The sequence below is a fragment of the Corvus hawaiiensis genome, chromosome 3 (genome assembly GCF_020740725.1).
Source record: "Corvus hawaiiensis isolate bCorHaw1 chromosome 3, bCorHaw1.pri.cur, whole genome shotgun sequence".
NCBI lineage: Eukaryota > Metazoa > Chordata > Aves > Passeriformes > Corvidae > Corvus > Corvus hawaiiensis.
In genome coordinates, this window is record NC_063215.1 from 26,412,909 (window position 1) to 26,432,277 (window position 19,369).

Genomic DNA, 19,369 nt, shown 5'->3' on the forward strand with positions numbered 1-19,369 from the left:
GCCTCGGGGGCGGCACAAGAAAAGCCCCGGCAGCAGCGGGCGGGGGGCGGCGCTGCCAGCCCTGCCGAGGAAACGCCCCCGCGGCCGCTCGGGTTTCGGTAGCCGCCCCTCGGAGCGCGGAGGGGGCGGCACCAGCCCGGCGGCGGCCGCCGCCTCCCCGCCGCAGACCCCGGCTCCAGCCCCATCGCCAAGGCACCGCCTGCGGGGCCGACGAGCTCCACCGCCGCCTCCCCCCGCGACGAGGAGGGTGGCGGCTGCCGGGGCGGGGACGCGGCGCCCGCAGCACTGACGGAGCCGGTGGGGACGCTGCACTCACGGGCAGGGACCGAGCAAGGAGGGACCCCAAGCCGGCAACCAGCCGGGGCGGGAGCCCCGCTATCCCGGTGGAGGGGCGGGGCGGGGCGGGCGCGGCCCCGCGCAGGTGTCACCGCCGCGCCTGCGTCCCCCCGCTGCCCCCCAGCCCTGACCCCGCCGCCGCGCCCGTTCCGGAGCAGTCCCTGCTGCCCTGCCCCCGGCCCGCCGGTCCCCTGTCCTGCGCACCCTGCCCGCGGGCGGCGGCGGCGGCGAGATCGGCGGGCGGCCGGGCCGGCTCCGCAACCCCCCCACTCGCGGCTGCATCCTGCGGCTGGTGCGAACCCGGCTCCGCAGCGCTGCCCCCGCTAATAGCGCCGCTAGGATGGGTTACCCTGGGAAATAGTGTCCCGGGAGAGCACCTACGGAGGCGCATATATAATCGGGGTGGTTGGGGACCGCCGCATCTTTCTGGGATTCGTTTACAGGCGGTTTCCAGCTTTCGCCAGGGAGATGCGGACCTCCGCCCTATTTTCGACATCAGTTGTCGCCGGGCCGCGGACCAGAGCCCGTCGGCGCCTCCGGCACACCGAGGCGTCTCCGTTCCGGTCCCCGTCCGCCCCGAGCGCAGCCCCAGCCCCGAGCGGACAAAGACCGGCGCCTGGTCCCCCGCCCCTCGGAGCATCATCGGCCGCCGCGGCCTCTCCCCGCGCTGCGGGCGGTCCCGCGCCGCTTCCAGCCAGGGCGGCCGGGGGCTGCCTCGGCCTTGTGGGCCGAAAAAAGCGCCGGCCCCGCTGAACCGCCCCCCGCCGCGGCTGCAGCCCCCGGCCGCTGATGCGTTCTCGCATGAAAGTTTAATGGGCGCACCTGCGCGTGTTTCGGCTCGCCTTCCACACGCATCAGTTCACCCAGCCGGAAAAGGCGGCCAAAGAGCTTAGTCACCGCCCGGCGGGGCCGCGCTCTGGAAAAGAAGGGATGGGGGTCCCTCTGGCCCCCGGCCGCCCCCTGCCCGGCTGCCCCCGACCGCGCCTTACCGGCGATGCGCAGCACGGCCCGCTCGGCGGGGTCCAGCACTGAGCCGCCGTGGATCTTCCGCTTGGACCGCTCGTGTTTGGGCAGGTTCCAGGGCAGCGTGTCCCCCGGCGCCGGCGACACCGTCCCCGACCTCTGGCTGAAGTCCTCCTCGTCGGAGAAATCGGCGGAGGATGACATGGAGCATCGGTAGGACGCGTTGCCGGAGCTCTGCACGGGGAGACAGACAGACAGACAGGATGCGTGGGGAGCAGCTCGGGACGAGGGGCCTCAGGTGGCGCCGGCGAATACCCGCCCGGCGTGGCGTGGAAAAGCATCTCACGGGAAAAGGAGGATAGGGGAGAAGGCCGCCGCTCACCATTGCTGTGAATTTAGAGGGGAAAGGGGTGCGTGTGCGGAGTGCCGAGGGTGATCCTCCAAAAAATAGCCGGTCTTAAGCGAGAGTGCATTTGGAGGGATGTCGGGGTAGAGCCGTGGCCTCCGGCTAGGCAACCAGCTCGCAAATGAGCCTCCCACTTCCCAACAATAAACCCAGCAGCAACAACAGCCGAAAAAAAAAAAAAAAAAAAAAAAAAAAAAAAAAAAAAAAAAAAAAAAAAAAAAGCCAACAGCAACCTTCCCGGCTACAGATCGATGGCGTTTGGCTCCCCCGCCAGGACAAGGGGAAAAATTGCCATCACCGAGCTACTGGTAAATCCGCCCCTGGGACAGACCCAGGCCCGCCAGGAGCCAAGGCCGGGCTCTTTTATTACCGCCCCGGGCCCTCTCCTGCCCCGCGTTCCCGGGGACAGCCCGGCACGGCTGGCTAACGCGGACGGAGGGGAGCAGGGAAGGAAGGAACACAATTTCTCAGAGCAGCCCCTTTGGGCAGCAGGGCACGATGGGCAGCCTTCGGTCGCACTTTGCCAGGCGGCTTCGGCAAACAAACGACTGATCTCGGCGTTTATAGACTGTATCGACTTTTAGGGTTCCCAGCTATTCAAAAAAGAACTCTTCCAGAAACGTAAATAAACACTGATGCAGTGCAGGGAGAGGACTGCTGCCATTTCTGACTTCCCCGTTTATGGTAAAGTGGAAAACAGAGATGTGTGAACAGTAGCAGTTCGGCACCATGTTGAAATTTAAGGTACATCATTAAACACAGGTTATCAGCATACAATGGACAGCAAGGTGCTATTCTTTCTACTCTGTATTTTCTGATTTTTGTAAGGATTTGTGGTTTCTCCAAGGCACCAGACAAGAAAATGATGGGTTTGTCATTTTATGTGGGAGCTACTGTTACAGCCTTTCAAAAGTGCAACCTGATGCTCATCAAATTATGTTAATTTTAGGTGTGTGCTGTTGTCAACTTTTACAGGTGTAGTAGAATCATGGAATTACAGAATTGTTTGAGTTGGAAGGGACCTTTAAAGACTATCTAGTTCCAACCCCCTTGCTGGGGGCAGGGACACCTTCCACTAGACCGGGTTGCACAAAGCCCTTGCATCTAACCTGGCCTTGAACACTTCCACAGCTTCTCTGGGCAACCTGTTCCAGCGCCTCACCAACTTCACAGTGAAGGATTACTTCCTTATTATCTAACCTAAATCCACCCTCTTTCAGTTTAAAGCTGGCATATTTTGTTACACAGCAACAGCTCCTTTCAGCCATTCTAGATTCCAGATTTGATACTAAACCAGATAGTATTTTAGACTTGTATTTTAGCCCTTTTCTTAATTTTATTTTTTTCTATTAAGGGGCTTAAGGGGTACTTTTCCTTAAAGAAGAAGTTTGTACAGTGATTGAGATCTGATAAAATTTATTGTTGCTGTCTGAATTTTTTTACTGTCAGTTGTCATGGGGGGTATTTTACCCATTAAAACTCAGAATCTGCATAATCCAGAGAAACAACATGATGCAGTCTTTGCTCTGCATAGAATTAACAATAATATACAGTTAAATAATCTGCTATAATAAGAGGAGATACTTTATTAGTGTTTTTCCCTTCTGACCCCCTTCACTTCTATCCCAATTCTCTTTTCTCCTTCTACAGTAGTCCATGGTGATGTTCAAAATGTGAGAGTTGAGAGGGAGGGAATGAATACATAAATCAATTAACCAAATGCTTGTTCACTGTATTGTGACGTGGAGAGAGCAAAAGGTAAGTGCAGAAAAACAGAAACATGAGATGTCTGATACCAGCTCTGATTGCCTTCATAATTAGTTTTAGCGCAGAGAATATTTTGCTGTCAGTTTGTATAATAAACTAAAACTGGATCTCATAAAGCAGGATGGTCATATATAGGTGTCTTCCTGATACAAGCTGGAAGTGCTCAGCTTGCTGCAGGGCACTTTGCTGTACCAGCTGGGGCTACCAGGGCCCTTCATGTGCTTAGTCAGGGATTGGGTTCTTTGAGCCTGTCCTTAGCTCCAGATTTTGCCACAGAAGAGAAAGTGTTGCCTTTAATCCCAGCTCTGAACATTCTGCTTCAGGCCTGTACTTTCTTTTGGCTGATCAGCAACCCTCAATATCTTTGGATCACACAGACCCACAGAGACAGATCCTGGCTTTCAGCTTGTTCACCTTTTGCATTTCTAGCTTATAATATGAAAGTTGGAAAAAGCCAAAACACAGTGTTGTGAGGTGCTATAGCAAGAGTTTGTTAGTATTTATGTAGCAGCTTGAAACATGCAAGAATAAAGTACAGTAGCAATTACTATTGAAGTTTTGGGGGAAAATCTCTCAACTCTCAGATTTATACTTGAAAGCAAGCTATAAATTTTATCCAGTAGAATTTCCTTTTCTCAAAAGAGGCTTTCATAGCCCATTATTATTTTTGATAACATCTCCTCCTACCCATAGAAGCCAAAAGCACTGTGAAGTGGTCGTTCATTATGCACCATCAGTCTATTGAGATGTCAAGTTTAGGGAAAAGGAATCTGCCTTTTAATCAGCTCTGCTACAATACTGGAAGATATGCTATGTGAGAAGAACCCACTCACATATTTTATGAGAAATCAAGCTGAACAGGCAATGGTAGAGCAGTCTTTGGCATCTAAGTGTATTACAACTAGCTATCTGCTTTTAAGTTATCCTACCTTAATTAATACATGCAGTAACCGAATGAATAACCAAAACCCACTTTAGCTTTTAATTCTTCAAGAATCACATTGTTTCATTTTTAGAACAATGTTCTAAAGCTCAGAAAGGAGTTTTTAATGACAGCAAAATCTAGAAAACATTAAGAAACGTCAACTTTAACTTAATTACAGTCTACTTTCTTATTCAGCATGGAGATACTTCTGAGTAATGTGTACACAGGTATTGAGCACATAAGTATTTTTGACTTTGCTATTCCAAAGATGTTTATAATGAACTGAACAACTTTGCTTGACTAAATTAACAGCTTTGATAAGAATTCTGTAATTGTTCCCTTTTTGCACAGGCATTGTTCAAAACGTGTACCATTCATCCCACTGGACTCTATGTTTCTAGCATACACCTTTTCCATGATAGAGCTGTAAGTCCCAAATAAGCATTCCATTATCAGAGCAATTTTAAAAACACAAAATAATGCAGAACATCTGTACTCTTCTGAAAAAGGTTCCTGGCCAATTAGGACAACACATGAGAAAAAAAGGCTATCATATTCTGTTAAAATCAAAATATGTAAGGCCCTTCTGTTATTTCTCTATAAAGCACATTGCTGTGCGCAAGTGAAAAACATAACAGTAATAATACACAACGCTTTTGGGGGGGCTACGTGAGTGAAGTGTCTTTTATATCCGCTAAAATATTGATCATCCTTACTTAGCCTACTCTTAGGGACTTAGCAAGGGTCAGAGCTTGACTGCTCTTAGCTTGACAGCCTCTAAGGTCACAGCCCAGTTGCTATAGCTGCTTATTCTCTGTCTCCGATTACACACTGCTGCTGCTCAGCAGCCCGAAGGCCTCTCTGCAGCCTCTGTGGCTGCTCCGCAGGAGCGGCTCCACCTGCAGCGCAGTCGTGCGCGGGGCAGCCTGGGCGCCGAAGCCCCTCGGTGTCCCGGGAGCTCAGCCAAGCGGAGCTGGCGGCATGCAAAGCCCGGGATTGCCGTGGCACGGTTCGCTGCCGGTGCCGCACGGGGGTGCGCAGCGCACACGAGTCCCCGGGAGCGGAGGGCTCCGCGGCAGCGGCGCAGCGAGAGCCGAGCTCCCTTTGCTGCTGCGAAATCAGGTGATTGCAGCAGCCGCCGGAGAGTCAGGCTTGCAAGTGCGCTGTAAAAGCGAGCTGGTTTCCAGTAACGGGGATGATTTCAAAGAAGCATTTAGCATACTTCTTGTAAGAGGGATTCGGCCAAGTTCCAGGGCATGATTTCCCTTGAGGGAAAGCAGTGTTGTTTGTCATAGGTGAGGCGCTGCAGAAGATCAGGTGGAAACTGAGTGGAAGATGGTGTAGCTGGCAAATGCTGTAGAGTAATGCACACCATCAGAGACCAGGTAAGCCACCTGTAAATAGGAGCTGAAAGGGTCAAGGTGGGCTGTACACTGTCATGCCTGGGTGAGGAAGCATTAGCCAAGGTCAGGTTTTAAATTCGGTCAGGCAAACCAGCTGGGAAAAGCTGCTGCAAGGCTGACACCAAATTACCTTCATTTTGCAAAAATTCCCCAACCCTATGACACATCAGAGATTGTGCTGGCCAGCTGAATTCTAATCAAATAGCTTGTACTTTCACATTTTACCTTTAAGAAGATTGTCCACTGCAGTGAGCCCTTTCATGCTGGTTTTTGGAAGCTGTGGGAAGTACAGGTCAACACCGACTGACATTTAATTTTGAGTTTAGTTATGAGTTATTTATATTTCACTTACACTAAACTATCTCAAAATTCCTGGAATATATTTTTTTTCTTTTATTATATTCATTGAGGGAAATGGATAAAATATCAACAGAAATGAAGCACTGGAATAATGATTTTAGTCAGTGTGTTTCAGCAAAATTCCTTCTAATTTAAAATAATTTAGAATATCAATTGAAAGTAACAGGCTATTTTTGTCCTTTAACATCCCAGACTGAATGATATTAAAGTAGATCAACTTTTAAAGTAAAATAACTTAACAAATTTAAGGCAAAATCTAGGGCAACTGAATGTTCCCATTAGTAAATCTTTACCACTTTAACCTGATTAGATGATAATGCAATGCAGAATACAAAACATCCAATGTATGTAATCAGGCTATGCGAGTCCCTTGGGACTGCATGTTGTCAGAAATGATCAAAATTCAAAACAGACACACAAATGAAAGTACAAACAAGGATACGTAAAACCAATGATGATGAACTTAAAAGAATCACCATTGTAAATGCAGATATAGGAAATTAGTATTTTTCTCTGGTTCTGTGCCACTCACGAGGACACCCATACTTCCAAGTGCCTATGTTATCAGGAATACAAAAATTACTGCAGAGTTTCTGGGTTTGTATTTAATGTTATAAAACGATAAGCAGAAAGCTGGAAGGCAAATATACATCCAAAAATTCTGAAACTCCTGATCACCCAGGGTCTGGCTCTATGTTAAACTGTCTTTGCAAACAGGTAGGCTTTTCAAACACCAAGACAATATCTACTTGCTTTGCAGAGAAAACTTACATTCTTGCTTTCTAAAGGCAGGAGAAGATGGAAATAAGCATTCAGTGTTTATTCTATCACATGCATTTTTGAGTCTTTGATTTTATTTACACAAGGAAATTCTCATGGTTTCTTAGGCTTTCAAAAGAAGGTGGGGCATTTTCTGGATGCTAGCAGATCAATCTCTATCATTCCCCCACTTTGAAAATAAAATTATGGATGAAATTTTCCTGGAAGAAATAGGTTATTTGAGGACATGAAATTCAAAATGGATAAAGAGCTAGATCCACTTATGCATTTGGGTGTTGCAATTCAGTTTTGTAATATCCAACTATGTCTATTGGATAGCCACCTACTTACATATCTAAAAGAGACGTGATGCAAAACTGAGCTTTTGGTAGAACCAAGCAGTCAGAAAAACTGGTCACTCGGGATGATGAAGCATCTCATTCTTCAGGGGCATAAGGCATACCCAAACCTTCTTCTGAAATTGGTCCTCAGTCATGTTTCATAACAGCAGACAGCACTACTGTCTTTTGATCTCTAAGGGAAGCGAAGTGGCTGTTTGTCTTTTCCTTATTATCAAAAGAAGCTTGAGGCCTAGGCTCAGACCCTCACCTCCCAGCAGCCAATCTGAAGACTATTCCTCAACAACCTCCTGGTTGAGGAAAAATGTTTAAAAAAATAAAGTTTAAAATTTCTGGACGTAGAACGGGAAAAGAGGAAGGAGCATAGCCGTTCCACATCGGAGCACGCAGTGCTCTCTGGGGAGATGGAAGTGCTGGGCTCTGATTCCTGCTCTGATGACTGCTTCTACATTCTATTTTAAGTAGTGATTGGGTAAAATATTGAAGTAGTCCTTGAATGGGACATATGCAGTGGGAGCAACAGGAACCACTGTGCAGCTCATGTATGAATTCTGCAGAAATACACCAAATTACAAGCACTTATCGGTCTGAAATGATACCATCTTCTAGTAGCTAAAAAAAGAAATTAGTGAATATTACACTACAACAAGTAGAGTTTCTGCTGTCAGGAGCAGAAAGCTGGTAAATGCTCCACATTTATAACTCCCTGTTAACTGTGAGATTGAGCTGAGGGATCAGATACTGTCAAAGCAATCTTCACAGATCTCAGCAACATCCACCAAGGAAGATAGTCATCAGAGAGAAAAGCAAGTATGTTGCTGAGCAAGGAAAACCTGCTTGTTATTTTTTCTTTTTCAAATGAATATGTTGAAAAGCAAGGCATACTTCCTGCAGTGTAACCAAGACCTGCATGCAAGTGGGGCCAAACAATATTCAGTTTAATAACTGTGCCAAAGCCATTAGTTCTTTTGAAAAGCTTCTTAGTAAAACTGCTAATAAAAATGTGGATTCTTTCTGAATGTCACTTTAATAATATCATCAACACGACAGCCATGATATGTTATGTATTAAATCCATTCCTTTATTCCTCATCTATTTCCTCTACTTCATTTTTCAATATGAATTGCAGGATTTAATCTTGGAAGAGCTTACCTACATTATAGAAGCCAACAGAAAGGCACTGAAGATTTTGCAGATGTGGAAATAATATTTTGAGCTCTGAGTATCTGAGAAGTTACAGCATGGAGAATAGGTATTTTATTAGTTGTTATGCTAAAACCATCAGGAAAATATCAGTGCTCTTCTGTTATAATTATCTTTATCTTGTTTCAAAACTAATGCTTCCTATATTAATACCTTAAATATCAGTATTTCATGTTCTCACAATGATGAATTATTTCTGTATAAGAAATGTATATACCTTACATGACTTTTGAATGTAACTGTTGTAAAAAAACTTCCCATTATGTAAAAATAAATTTTGCGTTAATTTTTAATTGCAGCTATTTTGTTTTTATTCAGATATGGCAGACCCTGATCCCCCTGGGCTGCCAGACACAAAAGAACATAACATGACAAAATAACTAAGATTTGAGGAAGGCACACAGAGTTTTATTCTGCCTATTACACCTACAAGGCCAATCAAGTAACAGAGGAAGAGTCTGGAATAAATCATCTAGCTTCAAATCCTTTTCTCAACCTCCTAAACCTTTCATTGTGGACTATATTATATTATATATTTATGTTTTAATAGCAAAGTAAATTACTCATGCTATAGAAGGTATAGCAGAGTACAGAAACACTCTGGAAAGCAAAGAGCAAATTAAATTTCTAAGTAGCTTTTGAACCTCTGATGGGCATAGATTGTTTTCAAGAAAAAATAAAAAGAGGACGTAGAAGAATTTTTTTTTTTAATGGCATGAAGAAAATCTAAAACAGTAGTACTGATGTTCTGCTTTTAGTAATAACAGTTAACACTCCTGACTTATAAGTTTCTCTCCTTATAGAAATAAACAAGTTTTCAGACTGTTTCAGTTCCATGTTTTAGAACTAAATTTGAAGAAGCAATTCAGCAATCAATCAACATTTAACTATATGAAAATACATATTCTTATAATTACACACATACTATTAATAATTAAATTATGAGATTTTCTCTTATAAAATCCATTTTTAGTTTCCTTATCTTAAGTTTGCTTGAAAATATTCCCTTCCCAAGGCTTAATTTTCGTTACAATTTTTAGTCAAAGGCTGACTGAGAAGTCTGAGAGCAAGATTATGAAAACATCCAGTAGTTACTTGTAAACAGTAAAAAATATCCCAGTGATCTTTTTTGAGAAGACTGGAGGCTTTGGGAAGGATACTTCAAATATGAATATGCTTTAAGCTAGACATAAGTCTTTTGCCATCTTTGTTAAAAATCTGCCTACATTTGCCATAGTGATAAGTCTTTGAGGTATAAATATCATCTGCTATGCCTGACATCAGGGAGTATAAAGTAAAGCTTTTAAAGTTTGGGTTTGATCTCTCTACTCTGACAGGAAAACTGCTGCAGAACCTCCTGCTGTCTTGATTACAAGTGATCTTCTAGTTGCCACCTCAACCTTATTCCTGGTCTTTTGGGGTTTTTTTGCAACAACAACGTTCATTTCCTTAAATAACCTTTTTGCTTCCCCAGTGTATTCATAGCCTGCATTCTATCTCCTCTCACCTTTTTTTTGGTTTTGCTGAGCAAGTTAACTTCTTTTAATCTCTCCTCACCTGCTAGTTCTTCTTTGCAAAGGTAAATAGTTTGATTTAACTATTCCTAGTGTTCAGGTAACTACCAATGTTATTTTACCAAATTTATTTTTTTAAACAAGGCCATGTTCAAATTCCCCAATTAAAATGTCTTCAATGTATAATCTAAAATCCCTTTAGATTGGCACCCCCTAAACAAAGACTCTCTCAGATCTCTTTAGATCTTCCAGACCAATACCCCACCATCACAGAATGAGCAAGCAAATTTCACCCTCACAGCTCTTACCTCCACCCTCGGGACACCTACCATCCCCACCAAGGAGCTGACCAGGATCCTTCCAGCTTGGAGATCCAGAGGAAAAACTAATCTTTGCATTTAATCGTTGCTTGCCATGGTTTCAGGTTGATGGCAGTGTGGACAAGAGGCATGGAGAGCAGGGGGGGCAGGCACTAGACCTGAGAGGCAGGAGGCTGCTTCTTTTCTGCTCTCCGTGACTCGCTCAGCCGTGCTCAGCCAGCAAGAGGAAGCCGTATGATGTGAATGTAGAGAGGACAAACACCGGAACCGGCATGCTGGAGGAAAGGGCTGGAGAAACACACTGGGACTGACAGCCTGAGGGACAAACACAGAGCCTGTCAGAGTCTGGGAGCCGCAGCTGAAAAGCATTCAAGGGAGTAGCAGACTCTGTGGATAAAGACTACAGGAGAAACAGATCTGCAAGGTAACTGCTGGGATTAGTAACCATCAGCGCTGGAGGAAGTGCACTGGGGGAGAGCTAAGGATCTGACATGCTGGCATGAAACTGGTACTGCCTCAGCAAGAGGCTTTGAACAAGGTATTTTAATGAACAAGGAGGGTATGAACTGTGTGTGAGAACGTTTCAGAGAAGACAGACAAGAGCCAAGGAATGGAGTATGCAACCAGAGGCTGCAGGGGGGCACAGAAATCAAAGAGACTGCTTGAACAAGTGCCTCAGAGCAATGAGAGGACTGACCGGTAGACCTGGGAGGAGCTGTGACATGAAGGAGTGAAACAAGAACTGACAGAGCAAGAGCAGAGGGGCCAAGGTCAGCAGAGGAGTGAGGACTCGCCAGCAAGGAAGGAGTTAGCAGTGGGCAGAGGCAGGTCAGGAGCAGGCTGGAGGAGACATGGCAGAAAGAGCCACACTTGGGAAGAATGAGCACAGGAAAGCACATTCCCCGAAGGACTCTGGAAGGAAAGGGAAATTTCACCCCAACTCTGGCCATGAGCAAATATCTGAGAGTTCCTCTAGAAAAAAAAATACCTCTTCCCCTGTGTTACTGATTCATATGAGGAATACAAATGCCATCAGTCTCTCCCTGAAATCCAACAGAATTTTCCATACTGTAGTCGAAGTGTCAAAACCTGCCAGTGAGCTGCACAGCAGAGCTTTTCCAGTTTGTTTTTAACAACAGTAGGAAATTAAACACAAAGTTCCTGTTAAAATACTTTTCTTAAGGCCGAAAAGTTAAGTACTAAAATGTTTCCAAATCCCAGACTTAAGGTTCACCATGCAGCCTTGGTTCAGCCTGTTTATTTGTATATTATGCTGTAGTCATAATGATGTGATCATATACTATTACACTCTCAGTAATGGTCTCAATAAAAGTCTTGCTCTTATTTAGGGCAAATGATTGGTGATATTTACTCCAGAAACAGTTATTCAGTATTTTGTTTGTTATCCTCAGTTCAATGAGCAGCTCTAGAACTTAACTTACTTCATGTTCTTCAAATACTGCTGTGAAGGAGGAACTGTTATTTAATAGACTGTTTTGTGGTGCTCATCACTACAGTAGTATGCTTCAATCCCAATTACACAGGATGCAAACTGAACCAGGAGGTCAATTTTTTTACCTAGGTCAAATCGAGATGCCAGCGATCTGACTTTTAAGAGCTATTAAAATTACGTATCAATAATACTCAGACTACAGCACACACAGAGTTCAGTGGTGAATGGCAGCTTGAGAACTTCTATAAACCAAACCACATGCTTTGATTCAGGCACTTAGAAAATGGAAGATAAAAAAATGTTTTAAACCAGCTGTTGAGTTCATTTACAATGACCCTGTGCCCACCCTTCAACCTCCAAGGCAGCACTCACTCTTTTAAAAGAAATAAGAGATCCTCTGTCTTCCTGCAATCTCCTGTTTTATTCATTTATACGCTTTACAACTTCTGCAGCAGAACTCCTACACATAAGAGTCATCCTAAGAGCACTTCCACCCTATGATGAATGCAGAGTACATCCTGTGAAAAACCAGTACCATCATCATACAATTAAAGCCTGTATGACAACGCAGATGCATAATCCACTGAAATAAAACTGCACGTGTAATCTTAATTCCAGCGCTTCATAATATCTGAATACTTGCCTCTGCCAAACTATTCTTTTAACATCACACCCATGTGTAGTGTTATATATAAATACAAATGGATAAGGGAGTCCCTGCTATATAAAGATGTACTTTTATGTGCCACAGTAGGATGTTACACAATACAACTCTGAAGAGTGACTCCTGTGGCAGTGAAGGAAAAGGAAACATCTGCACTTGAGCTATAATTCCTATGCATCTGTGAGACAATTACTGGTCATTTTAAGTTGTGCAAACAACATTATCAACAAGATCAGACTGATTAATTTTTTTTAACCTGCTTTCAGCTACTGTACAGAATTTACCATTTATAATCACATACATAAAACATTTCTTCTTACAGTTAAGACTGCTAGCACATTTTAGCAGCTTAGGTTTCTATTACTAGCTCTCACAGAAGGACACTGGGATTTAAAAAAGAAAAATTATGAACAGCTAAAAATTTAATTTCTCAGTGAGGCTATGCTGCATGCATGTAGTAAAATTTTATCAATGAACACAAAATCCTAGTTAATAGAAATCATGGCAAAATGACAGTGGCAAAAAAAAATTATTAGACATTTTTCAAGTCAGAGTTTTACAACTCTATTTCTTTGAAAAAACAGTTGAAGAATATTTTCTCTCATTCACTTCTAATTTAGTAGCAAGTTAGCTTCAGCTCCAAGGACCAAGGGTGCACTTTGACCCTCTTTGAACAATTTAGATTGAAGAGAGTTAGACTGGTTTAAGCTCTCATCCCATTTTCACTAAATAAGCGTTTGCCCTGGGAATGAAAATTGACTCAGACAAAATAAAAATGGTATGGAATCAGCTCACCTATCAAGACAAATCCTGCTATATTAGAGGGCTTTGCCCACAGGTACAGGATGATTTGCAATGGTATACAGAAAAATAACACAGATTTGATGCAATTTTCAACCACATAACTTTAAATCTAAGTAAATACACTCAGAACAAGCATGATCTGCCACCACAGGGGACAATCAATTCAAATGACCTTAACACTCCAAATAAGAGCTAGCATTTAACTGAAGTCAGTTAAAGTGCTCTAAATACAGATTTGTACTGCTACTGCTATGCTTATTTCTATGTCTTTTTCCATACGTGTCATCAATTATTAGCACTATTGCAATTAACTTGTTTCTTCTGTACTGTGCTTGATAGCTGTAGTCACTCACCTATACAAAAAAATCAGTAGAAAGACAACAATAATTTTAAATCCCAGATCTAATTCTTAACATATCACTGTTGTGTTTTAGGAAAAAGTAGTTTTAACATAGTAATGCAATCGCCTCCCTGGCCTAGTGAAACCCATGGCAATACACCTTTAAGAAATCCCTTCAAAAACCTAAACTGCCTAGGAGCTGGGCAAAAGGAGTGGAAGGAACAGGCAATTGCTATAACGCAATGGATGAGCTGCAGGGTGGAGAGGGAAAAGCAGCCAAGAGGAAATTGGGAGCAGGCAGCAAGGGAGGAGGTCATAGAAGATGGAAGAACAGCAGGAAAATGAACTCTTTGGGCAAAACTGTTTATGAAGAATTTATCAGTGAGGAATTACTTGCTATCAGAAAAGTAATAAAACACAGTAGTCCAAAAAAGAGATGTAAACAGTCTCTTGGTAGACATGTGTATGCCTGGAAAAAGAACTAACTTCAAAGTCAACCCAATGGCCACAGAAAGCTTTCTCTTCGTTTCAAACATGACTGGATTTAGCATTAATAGTCATATTTGCAAAGATCCTAGCACCTAAAATAGGTGCCTTGAGGTATTTTTAAAAAGTTTAAGATCACCAGATGCTTAAATCTTGTTTAAAACTTTATGAAACCATCACCTAATAAACTGTCAGGAGCTTCTCATCAATATATTTTAAGTGTTTGTCCTGGTTTCAGCTGTGGTAGAGTTATTTTGATTCCTAGAAGCTGGTACAGTGCCATGTTTTGGATTAAGGGTAAGAATAATATTGATAACACATTGATGATTTAATTGTTGCTGAGCAGGGTTGGCACTACATCAATGACTCTTTTTCATGCTGCCCTCCCTGCACAAGAAGCTGGGAGGTGACACAGCTGGGACAGCTGACCCCGACTGATCAAGGGGACGTTCCATACTATATGGCATGATGCTGAGCAACAAAACTGGGGGGAGGTGCCTGGGGGTGGCAGCCTCCTGTTCAGGGACTGGCTGGGGATCAGTCAGCAGGTGATGTGCAACTGCATTGGGCATCACTTGTTTTGTACATTGTTTTACAATTATTATTATTTTCCCTTCCTTTTCTGTCTGATTAAACTTTCTCTCGACCCACATGTTTTACCTTTTTCTCATTCTCTCCCCCATGCTACTGGAGAGAGTGGGCAGACTCCCAGCTCTGTGGTGCTGTTTGTGTTTAGCTGCCTGCCAGGTTAAACCAAAGCAGTCTTAAAAATGAAATAAAAAATGCAGGTTTTGTTTCCCTTTTTATAAGAATTCACATGTTCCCTTTGTTTCTTCATTATGGCTGTGCTCAGGTTGTCCTGAGAGAGGACCCATGCATGTGTGTGTGCACACGTGCATGCAGAATCTGACAGCTCACAGCTTTGTCATACGTTTGAGAACGTCAATTTAATGTTAATAAAAATGCTGAAAGATGGTATGATAACGTTTTGCCAAGTTTGCTTCTAAATGCAATTCACAGGAGACACAATCCAGCATGAGCAGATGTCTCCAAAAGAGAGAAGATATGAATGCAATCTATAGATTAAATAGCTAATAGTTGGAATTAACCAAGTCTTGTGCAGGGTGCTGGGCAATTTTTGCATCTCATATGTTTTAGGTCATTCAAATAGCATGTAAAGGACATCATGGTATTGGAAAATTAATATATAACACCAGAGTAATAATAAATGGAAATTAATGAAATGGATATTATTTAATGAGATATATTAAAAACTGCTAAAAAGCCCTCTAGAATAACTTTATCCATATAAAAAAATTATTCTCAAGTAAGGTGTCAACAAATACTGAGACTTCTACAACTTATTTGGGATCAGATGTTTAAAAAAACTCCTAAGTGTTTTTCATACAGAATTCTAATACTGGTTTTCCCACAAGTTTTAAGGCTTAAACACATATAAGTAAAGACCAGGATAGCTGAAAAGACCACGAGTGGGACAGTTTATGGCTTTACATGCATTAAAAATTGATCAAACTTTGCTTTCATGGTTTCTTCATCAGGGTCTTTACAGTGCAAGTTTCACTTCAGCCATGGGATTAGTCTCAGTGGAGCCAAATGAAGCTGCTCACATCAGGTTTTTTTCACATGTGACCTCCCAGACATCTGACCTCTTTCTGGTTTCCTTGTACTGACTTGTAGCAATGCTGCACCCACCCCTAAGGAGATAAATTGCTTCAGCAAAGGCTGGTCTTCAAAATAATTAGAAACAGGTAAATTAGGAGACTCTGAGGGATACCTACAATCAGCAGTGCTTCTGAGATTATTTGTCATCAGTTTATTCTTTGTAGGTTACTTCAGAGATACTTTTTTTTGTAACACTATTCAGTAGATAATCACCTCATTATATGCTGTTGCTACTGTTCTGGGGCAAAATAGACCATCTTTGGATGTGTAAAGTACAAGACTTTTGAGTAGAAAGAGGGCTTTCACATCTGAAAGTGAAGAAAATAAGTTTATTTATGACCCAGTCTCTGTAGTCTCATCTACCACATGTCTTAGAGTGATCATGACAAACAGAAGTGCAAATTTTGGTACCACATCTCATGATCATAAATAATCCTTGGTGGCTGCATGAGTGGGTCAGTTTAGGAGCCCTTCAAATTGTTTAACAACAGAGATGTTAAAAGACTCTGCTTTGGCAGCATCTCTTTTCAATTATGTTCATAGATATACAAACATTTTTTGGCAGAACTGTACATCTAACTGACCCCACAGCTCAGAAGCCACATGTGTTTACAAAAACTCAAGGCCACCTATTAATAATTTTCAGCATTTTATACTTTGCTTCAGAGCAGACCGCTGTTTAAAATATAGATAATATTTCCAAAATGCTTGTAATAGAACCCTCAGTTTAAAATCTGCCCTGGAGAAGTATTACTAGACAGCAGCAAGCTCACAAGAAGAGACTTTGGGACATCCTTCCACACCTTCAGAAAATGTAATTACCTATACAGAATCAGGTACCCAGTTTGTGAAAGGAGCAATATGTAACACTCCCTTGACTTGCATGTAATCACCCTAAAAACCACAGTTGTTTGTTCTCAAGAGTGCTTCATTGTGTTCAAAAATTCAAAGTACACCTCAGCAATAGGTATCTGTACTCTCCTCCATAAGAAGCTGATGTAAAACTGTCACCTATAGAGAATGTCAGCCCAAATAATACAGCCACCAATGAGAGGGTGACCTACAGGGCATGAGATATAACAATGTGCCCTAAAAGGGTAAGCCACCGCACTATGTTCATGTTGCACTAGAGTAAGATGAATAAAAGTGAAAATGCCTTATAAATTTTGCTTGGCAAGGATCAATATTAGTACAAAATATATTTAATGTCCCCATTAATGACCTGGAAGGTGTAGAAAAAACAATTAAAATTTCAGAGAAAACAAATGTTCTATTTCTGCAAACGTCTCCTCATGTACATATTCAAGTGGAGCAATTATTGTCTTCAGCGGGAGTACTCCTATCCAAACAATTACAACTAATTTAGTTCTGACAAGATCAGGAACAATACTGGAAAGATCTCAGATTGCTATGCAGGAAGTAAGAAATAATACAAGCAAATTCAGATAATTATAGCAGCAGCTAGGAAACTGCAAAACAAGATTTAGACACAACAAACCCAACCAAATACAAAATAGTCTAAATTAGCAAGAATAAGAAAGCCTAGCATCGAAATATCCACCAAAGCTTTAAATTAAACATCTGAAAAGTCTTTATGCCTATATCTTAATATGACAACAACACAGGCTAACATATTTCAGGACTTAAAATATCCTCGAACAAAGAAAATGCTTTCCATAAGGTTCTTTTATAGTTACTTTGGAGATACTTTTCTTGTCAGAAAATAGGGACAAAAAGGCATGAGTAAGGAAAAAACAAAAAGGAGAACAGCTTTATGAGGAGAAATCATGTCTTCTGATTAGCAGATACCATACATTACTTTTTTCAAGTGATGACTAAGCAGAATATGGCCATAATGTAAACATCAAGATGACAGATTATTTATTTAGAGTGGTTCAAGTGGGCAGAGCTAGGAATGACAGGGGGGAAAAGGGGAAAGAAATTATGCAGATTAACAAGAGCATTTCTGGCACTGAATCATGTAAAACTGTACAAAGATGAAGGTCAAAAGTCTCTCAACTTCAAGACATTGAGACTAAGTGGGACGAAGATGTGATAAACTACAGGATGGACATCCTGACAACTGCCTGGAACTTCACAACACTGCAGTGATTTGTCATAGCAATGGCATAAACCTTACTCACCCTGTCACCATGGCATTAATAATACACTCAGAATAACTTACAGTGTCCATGAGAAATTAAATTGGTGACTTATGTTTTCTGGATTGTACTCTAATAAAGATAATTTATTCTTTTTTTTTTTTTTTTTGTAGAAATGTGAGTTCATCAAGGTAGTAGAAGGAAAGGCTATCAGAAGAACTATATAACTGTATAAAAGATATACTGCAAAAGCAATTTCTGGGAAGTGACATAATGGTGGCAGCACTGAGAGAAGTTTTCTCTAAATCTGGGATTTATTATTGTTTCAGTGGCGGATTTTAGCAGACAGTAGACACATGAAATGATACGAAAGTGAAGTTATATAGTAACACCGCACATCTTCTGTTCTTACACATTTCTTTTCTTTTGCTGGTCCTGAAGTTCCTGACACGTTACTGACTTTGGGAAAAAGCAGGGCTTTCTTAGCTTAACTAATCCATTCTTCAATGCTTGTTTTGCTGCTTACACCATTTCTACAGTTTTAGCTCTTTAATTCAGCAGCACTGATGCTCTTTTTCCAACGTTGGTAATCAGTGGCAATTGGTTACAGCCTCAGCAGTGACAGGCAGGCTTACCCTTGGCATAGGCTTACCATGGAAAAAAGTATGATCAATCAAACAAAAAAGGGAATAAAAAAAGGAAACCAGGAGTGGTATGGAAAAAAAGGGTTGATGATGGAAGAGGTGAAGGAAGGACAATGAAGCAGGGAAAGGACCAGAAGGAAATAATGAACAGAGGGAGCCTGGTGGAAGGCTGGAGACCTAGTAACAGAGCTAGACAAGTAGTCTAGAAAGTAAGATAGGATGGGAGTGAAAGGGAGATGGTTGAGAAGAAAGTGACAGCAGATCCTTTAAGAAGAGTAGAAGACAGATCCATCAGATAAAATTAAACCACAGAAGCATGAGCAGTGTAAAATAAATCATGAGTAGAAGCATGAGAGAACAGAGGAAAATGGGGAGTAGTGAAGTGAAAGCAGACAAACAAATTCAGATCATAGGCAAAAATTCTGGCAGTTATTGGCAGCTATGGCTTTCTTTGCACCAGTTTTTTGCTCTCAGGCAATGTAATTCCACTAAGGAATGCTTCCTCAAGCCATCTTCAGAGCTCACTGATAATTCTTGGTGGTCAGTTAACAGCAGTCCAGGAAGGTTGTTAGGTTCTAGCAACTTCAAGATAATCTTTTTTAGGGTATGCTCAATAGTTACCTTTTTAATAATACTAACTTTATAGAAGTTGTTCAAGCCCCTTAATATAAGCACAGAAAAGTTAGTCAGAAAATGTATCAAAGCAATGAGCTCTCATTAAAAAGAGAAATGCATTATACCTGCAGGACAGAATAGATCTTCACACAAATTTACCTTATGAACTGTGTGTTTCAACAAACTGTTGTATTTCCACACTAAAAGTAGGTTATGAGTATTAAAAGAACTGTGTGTAAATCAAACTGCGGAGCAAAGAATTC

At 42.2% G+C, this 19,369-nt stretch overlaps 1 protein-coding gene and 1 long non-coding RNA gene across 11 annotated transcripts in view; one reads left to right on the plus strand and one right to left on the minus strand.

Moving 5' to 3' along the window:
• Positions 1 to 19,369, minus strand: part of DST (dystonin) — a 299,250-nt gene that overhangs the window by 263,955 nt on the left and 15,926 nt on the right. For all 10 annotated transcript variants that reach the window (XM_048296861.1, XM_048296860.1, XM_048296883.1 and 7 more), the window contains exon 4: positions 1,326 to 1,533. In XM_048296861.1, the coding sequence (XP_048152818.1) occupies positions 1,326 to 1,533 (208 nt within the window). The remainder of the gene's footprint in view (positions 1 to 1,325; positions 1,534 to 19,369) is intronic.
• LOC125322770 lies at positions 1,834 to 8,774 on the plus strand. The gene is made up of 2 exons (XR_007202216.1): positions 1,834 to 2,449; positions 3,356 to 8,774. It is a non-coding gene; the product is annotated as an uncharacterized LOC125322770 (long non-coding RNA).